This window comes from Gopherus flavomarginatus, chromosome 4, assembly GCF_025201925.1.
Source record: "Gopherus flavomarginatus isolate rGopFla2 chromosome 4, rGopFla2.mat.asm, whole genome shotgun sequence".
NCBI classification, from domain to species: Eukaryota; Metazoa; Chordata; order Testudines; family Testudinidae; genus Gopherus; species Gopherus flavomarginatus.
This window is the reverse complement of record NC_066620.1, coordinates 213,096,515-213,103,630: the sequence shown is the minus strand read 5'-3', so window position 1 is coordinate 213,103,630 and position 7,116 is coordinate 213,096,515. Positions and strand designations below refer to the sequence as shown.

At 49.1% G+C, this 7,116-nt stretch overlaps 1 protein-coding gene across 1 annotated transcript in view; it reads right to left on the bottom strand.

The window, feature by feature from the left end:
- Positions 1–3,142: 3,142 nt before the first annotated feature.
- LOC127048820 (bifunctional epoxide hydrolase 2-like) overlaps positions 3,143–7,116 on the bottom strand; it is a 79,575-nt gene continuing 75,601 nt past the window's right edge. Inside the window, exon 19 of the mRNA XM_050948834.1 lies at positions 3,143–3,565. Within this exon, the coding sequence (XP_050804791.1) occupies positions 3,481–3,565 (85 nt within the window). The 3' untranslated portion in view covers positions 3,143–3,480. The remainder of the gene's footprint in view (positions 3,566–7,116) is intronic.

The window sequence follows — 7,116 nt, the reverse complement described above, 5'->3', positions numbered from 1 at the left end:
GGTGGGGGTGCAGGAGCCTCTGGCTTCCCCAGGACCCCGCTGGGGCGGGCTTGCTGTGGGAAGCGCACGGAGGGGCACATGCTGAATGCTACGTGTGAGCTTCTTGCCCTAAAGACAGTCTGCTCCAAGGGAGAGGAGGCTCCCCGAAGTCCTGACTGGTTTTGTGGTGGAGTAGTTCCTGAGCATCGCCCGGGGACTCCATGACAGACGGCCAGGCAGGCTGTTACCCATCTACCTCGCCAGTGACACGGCAGCGGGGAGCAATTCCTCCCTGTCTTCTAAACTACCAGCTCCAACAGCTGGTTTCAATGAAAGCTGAGCAGGCCGTTGCCATTCGGGGCAGCCCGGAAGGGTCGGCTGAGCAGGGAAAATCCCCTTATTCAAATCCCAGGTGCCCGTCGCCGACTAGTACCCTACAATGTGGCACAGTCACAGTGGTGGCAGTCCCCATTTTGGGCAGCACATCACAGGGCCTTGTCACGGCACAGGAACATCATCAAGGAGCCACTCTCTGTCTGGCTGTTTGACACTGGTGTCCCTAGTCTCTGTTAGTCAGAGGGTGGAGCTGGACGGCAGGAGAGAGATCACTTGATCGTTACCTGTTAGGTTCACTCCCTCTGGGGCACCTGGCATTGGCCACCGTTGGCAGACAGGGTACGGGGCTGACCCAGTATGGCCATTCTGATGTTCTTATGCTGTATCTTGTCTGACTTTCTTTGGGAAGGCCTATCACCTCCAGCGTATTTAGGTTCCAAACTTCCAGGAAAATCAGTGGAAATTAGAAGCCTAAATATCTTTGAGGATTTGAGCCTCGACGTCTAAGGCCATCCTGAAGTGACCCAATCTGACATCCCCACGGCTCTGCGCCTCTGACTGTTTACATAAGGGGTCACTCATCTCCAGCTTACCATGAAAACACTGTTTTCGCCTACATAATATCCCATTGCACCGATGCTAGCAGAATGCAGGCTAAGTGGTCGCTGGGTTTGCCTTCACTAACAAGCTGTAAGTAAAAAGCACAATAATGAAGCTTGCAGAAGCTGAGAAACACAGCACAGTTAATACTGGCGCAGGCATTCACAGAACAGAGGATGCCGAGAGCACTTAGAAGCCTGGGCAGAAAAGAGAGAAATGTCTCTACCTGGTGGAATGTACCCAGTCAATAGGGGACAGAGCTGGTGATCAGCAATGCTGACATAGCTACTGCAGAGGTGGACAGTGAATTTTTTTTGCTCTTGTATCCTACTGAAGATGGAGGTCTCTGGGTACATCTACACTGCAGTTAGCCATGTGCCTGCTGGACCGGCGAGACAGACTTGCATGAGCTCTGCTGGAGCTAGCATGCTAAAAAATGGCAGAGTGGATGTAGTGGCTCTGGCAGAGGCTTGGGCTAGTCCCCACCCCGAGTCCAAGCCCACCCCACCTGACCCAGCCCCGTTGGGCCGAGCTTGGCTGCTATTTTTAACACACTAGTGCAAGTCTGTCTGCCAGGCTGGACGGCTCACTCGTAGCTGCAGTGTAGACACACCCAGCGCGACTGTGCGGCGCACACACATGCAGGAATAGGAGGGGGCTGCAGTCAGGACTCAGATGCGGCAGCACAGCAGTGAGAGTGGAGCAGGTGACCAGAGGTGTCGGGGTGTTTATGGGACAGGTTGGAGGTGGAAACAAACAAACGGACGAATTTCTTCACACGATGCACAGTCAATCTATGGAACTCATTGCCAGAGGATGTTGTGAACGTCAAGACTACAACAGGGTTCAAAAAAGAACTAGATAAGTTCATAGAGGACGAGTCCATCAATGGTCTATTAGCCAGAATGGGCAGGGATGGTGTCCTGAGCCTCTGCTTGCCAGAAGCTGGGAGTGGGCAACAGGGGATGTATCACTTGATGATTCCCTGTTCTGTTCATTCCCTCTGAAAACACCTGGCACTGGCCACTGTCAGAAGACAGGACACTGGGCTAGACGGACCTTTGGTCTGACCCGGTATGACTGTTGGAAAGGAGAGCTGAGATCTCGATTCTAGTTGAAAGCTTTGTGTTATTAGTCCCTCCTTTTCAGAGCACAACACTCACCTCAAGAGAACACCCCACCCCATTTTTGGTTGCAGCGAGGCTCCCTTCTAAAAAGGATGTCTCAGGATCTGCGGGGTTATCCATCTGGTTCTATTGTTAACCCCACTTCCAAAAGCACTCGGGGTGACATTGTACCGCAAAACACGCCTTACAAAGAACCTCCACCAGCATGAACATAACCAGGTGCCACCTGGAAGAACAGTGGACGCCAGGCGATCAATTCTGGGATTTATTTCGGTTGCTGGTTTACAAAAGATGCTTGAAATAACAAAAGCAGAAGCAAGTTTTCAAAGCAGCATAAAAGAGCTATTAGTATCCTGTGAACCCCGTATTAAACCCGCAAATGTACGACTTAAACTGACAACAAAAGCCCCAATCGCAATGCAAACAAACACTGCTGCCAAGCAAGGCAATGCTTAGGGCTTGACTAGCTGCTGGCCAGGGTCCAAGGTTTGGGCACAAGGCCAGGTCAGAACTGACATCACCGGTCTCCAGTCTGAACAATGGACATCAGGGGGTGCTAGCTGCTTTCATGAGATTTCATGAGCCAAAAACTCCTCCCCTCATCTCTTATCGCAAAAGTATTGGCCGTGTCTGAACTAGAAAACAGGCCTTTGTGGTTGGGGGGCCGAGCCGAGCCGAGCCAAACCGAACCCTGAGCGGTGAGTTCAAATGCCAGAGGTGGAAGCTTAACCCTACAAAATATTTACAGGGTTTCAGATGAGTGGTTCAGTATCATTAATAACTGAAATAGCTGTAGATGCAGGAGGCACTTGGGAAGTCACCCGTCCCCTCTAAACTCTGTATCCTAGCTTGAAACATTCAGTCACTGCCTCGCCAGGGAATTTCCCCCTCCCCCACTCTATTTTTCTGCAGTTCACATTATTTGCTAAGTATACGACAACGCTCGGTTTACTGCTCCCTGCAGCTTTGAGACTTCAATTTGGCCTCCTCATTTGCTAGGAAAGGTCATGTCTTACATAGGGTGATCAGACAGCAAGTGTGAAAAGTCAGGACAGGAGGTGCGGGACAATAGGGGCCTATATAAGAAAAAAAACCCAAAATCAGGACTGTCCCTATAAGATCGGGACATCTGGTCACCGTAGTCTTACATCACAACACATGCGGGAGAACTGCCCCAGATCAGAGCGTCATGCTACAATCCCTCGCTGAGACGCTTGCATTCCGACGCAAGCACAAAGGAAGGCAGTTATACGGCTTGATGTGGCTAGCTGAGCCCAGGCTACCCCACCTTTTCCACTGGCTAGCTTGAAAACCAAAACCCAGGGGCAAAACCCGGCTTATCAGAAGTGTGATACTGGCAGGGCCCACACCCACGCACAAGCAGCAAGATACTCCAATGAAGCAGGAAGTTGGAGGTTGAAATCTTTCAAGGGTAAACTCAGAGTTTCGAAATCTTCTGCAGCAAAGAACTGTTGTGAACATTCTCCAGCCACTTAATGAGGATCCCATTCAGGGCAGCTGGGCTGTAAAAACAAAACACAGAAACACAACACACTCCATTAAGCTAGGACTGCTCCTTACTGTGCTGTCTCCAGCCCAGCTTTCACGTCCCAAGGAATTAGGCTTCCATCCATTTCCTAGGGAGACTGCTCCACAGCCTGTGCTGCTTCGCTGTTGGGAAATGTTATTTCCCATGAACAGTTTAGAAGAAAGTTATGCTTTTTATTATTAACTGGCAGTAACGAGGTGGCATTAATATGGGGAAAATGCAGGCTGCCAATTAGAAGAGGCTGAGAATTTGATCCCAAAATGCCTTTATGACTAAACAGAATGTTAATTTTATTGCTCTAATTTTTCAATCAAAACACTGCACCAAGTCCAATGCCCTATGAAGTTTATTACATCAACACTCCCACTTGTATCAACCAAACTTGTAATCTCGGCAAAAACTGAGTTGGACAAAATCTATTCTCCATAAATCCATGTTTACTGGCATTAATTATTACCCTCCTTTCATTTTTGTTATTAGAATTCTGTATCAGTCACTCCACTGTTTTGCCCAGGATCGATGTCAGGCTGACAAGTTTGAGACTACCTGGGTCATCCCATTAACCCTTTGGTCCAGACTGTAGGGACTCAGGCTAGAACCCAGACCTGCCGGGCTCTGGATAACCAAAGCATCTATGCCACCACATGGCAGTCATGACAGAGCTGCAATGAATGCACTATAAACCCTGAGAGACTAAGGACCACAGGAAGTGCCACCCACAGATGACCTGATTGATAGCACCTCTTACCAACTTCTGATTGGTCCAGGTGCACTATTTAAGCATGGAGGGAGTTCCAGGAAGCTGTCTGTGCAAGTTGGTGGTACCCAGTCATCTGCTACAACATAGTCCTCTCTTATTCCCTGCATTGGACCTGGGTATAACTCTTGCCTTGATTCCTGATCCCCGCCGCCAGCTACGATCTCCAGCTAGACTCCTGATCCCTGACTCCAATTCTGATCTTCAACTTGACTCTTGGTTTCCGATGCCAGCTCTGACCCCTTGGCTTGACCCCGACTCCTGTTCAAACTATTAGGCCCTACTTCTGCTCCAACCACGAGCCTGCCTCCTGGTTCTACCCATTAGGTCAGACCACCCATATCACGGTTGTGACACCAGAGCACTCCTTGGTCAGCTCTTCTGAAACTCTTGGACACAAGTTACCTGGAACTGCTAATTTAAAATGTCTAACATTAGGGGCTGCTGTTTAACATTATCCTGAGTTACTGCTGGCCTGGAAAGAATTTCCTCATCCTGTGATATGGATCCGTATCTGGCTTTTTCTCAGTAGAGAAACACAGGTCTGCATTAACTCACTGACCTTTGCTCCCACTCATCCATGTGGGAATGTGCATGAGAGGAAGTCTGCATCACTCCTCCAGAAAATGCGTATCAGGCCAACGGATCAGCTGAAACAACCCTGCTAGACATCTTCAAAGGGGAAGGCCTACTTGTCCGTGCCTACTGCCTCTTTCTCAGTATGAGCCGCTCTCCTTTAGCCCCCACCCATGCAGATACTTGGTATTTTATCCAATGGTGGGAAGTGGACACGTGTGTTGACAGACAGGAGGGTGGTGGGCTTGGCTCTGGCGATGCCTGGCAATGGGGCACAGTGACCTCGGCCAGCATGTGGGGGGAAGCTTGGGCTGTGATTTTTCTTCAAGGATTGAACTGTGAGGCCCGTAAGATGGTCACAGCCCCTGAGGTTGTCAAAAAATAGGTCAGTGAACTGGGCATTGAAGGCTCCGTTAGCTCCTAGATTCTGAACATCCCCTTTTTGGAGACATCCAGGATTCATTCAAAGAGAAGCTGAACATTTGCACTCATTGGTTGGTGCTCAGATACCAGGGTGAGAGGTGCTGCGGAAACACCCGAAACAGATCAGATCAGCTCACCTTGTCCAGCAGTGGCCAACATCAGAGGAAAGCAACAAATTCCAGTGTGGGTGATTCCCTTCCGCCCCCCTGAAATTCCCCTTGGATATGGGATTCTTCATTTCCCACCCTACAATGCTGCCTGGTAGAGCAGCGCTGTTAAGCAGCTACAGCAGCCCACTCCACCCCAGGGGGCGTGATCAGCAGAGGATGGCAGAGAGGGAGCACGTGAGGGTTGACGAGCTAGTGTTGTGAAGGACACGGAGGTCTTTGGGTGAAAGGTGCCAAGTTCAGTAGCAAGATTAAGAACGAGAGAAAGAAGGTGTCTAATTATCTGCTACATCCGCAATTCAATGAGCAGCCCTTTCTTCCCTCCTGGGACAGGAATGATCTTCCACGTCCCAGGCACATCTTGACAGCAGTCAGTAAAAGAACCATCCAAGAGACAATGTCACTGGGCTAGTGACAGGACATTGCCCCCAGATGGAGCAAACCCCAAATATTTATTTCCAGTGATAGACACTGATGTTGACAGACATCCCTTCTGCTGACTCCAGTCTTAGAGGGCGACAGTGCTGGACAATGTCACCCTTTTGTCTGACAGATGCTGATATGGTAGAGTATCAGAGGGGTAGCCATGTTAGTCTGGATCTGTAAAAGCAGCAAAGAATCCTGCGGCAGCTTATAGACTAACAGACGTAATGGAGCATGAGCTTTCGTGGGTGAATACCCACTTCGTCAGAATACCCACGTCTGTTAGTCTATAAGGTGCCACAGGATTCTTTGCTGCTTTTACAGATCCAGATTAACACGGCTACCCCTCTGATACTTGACACCATGCAAGGCACTACATTTAGCTGTATGGAGTGGAAATCCATCAACCTCATGAAGAAACTTGCACAAATACAGGCATATATATACCTGCCCCTGGAAATTTCCACCACATGCATCCGATGAAGTGGGTATTCACCCACGAAAGCTCATGATCCAAAACGTCTGTTAGTCTATAAGGTGCCACAGGATTCTTTGCTGCTGGTATGGTAGAGTTACTCATTGGACCATGATCAAAAGGCTGCGTGTTAACTGGCTCAGAGGATCACTTGTCTTCTTTGTTAGCCAATCACATAGTAGCTCTCTCATACAAGTGCTTTTTGACATGTGTTGTAACTAGTTCATGCATGTTGGCTCCAGGATGGCAGGCGGGGCCAGTGACTGAGTGGGGAACAGAGGATGCATTTAATGCAGTTAGAGAAATGTCAGCATGGAACCTCGGCCTTTAAATCACGTTTCTAATTGCAATTTAAAAAAAGCTCTTTCTAGTAAAAATGGTGAGACCTGCTAGCCCAGCAAAGAGTCAACACTCCTCACAACAAATGCTTGTGGACTGAATGGAGTTAGGGTTTCTCAGGGAATTCAAGGCTTCCTGGTTCCTTCTCCTATGCTCAGACCAATGGATTTCAGATCTATCTGCTCGCATGCACCCATATGGAGTATCACACCTCCGTATGCTTGAATTCTAACATGACTAGACCTCTGCAGTGACCTGTGTGGGGCTTGAGGCAAGCCAATTCATCTCTCTTTGCTTCCAGTGCCTTATCTGTGGAATGAAGATGATAATGTCTATCACACGGGGTACTGGGAGCAGAGACTAAT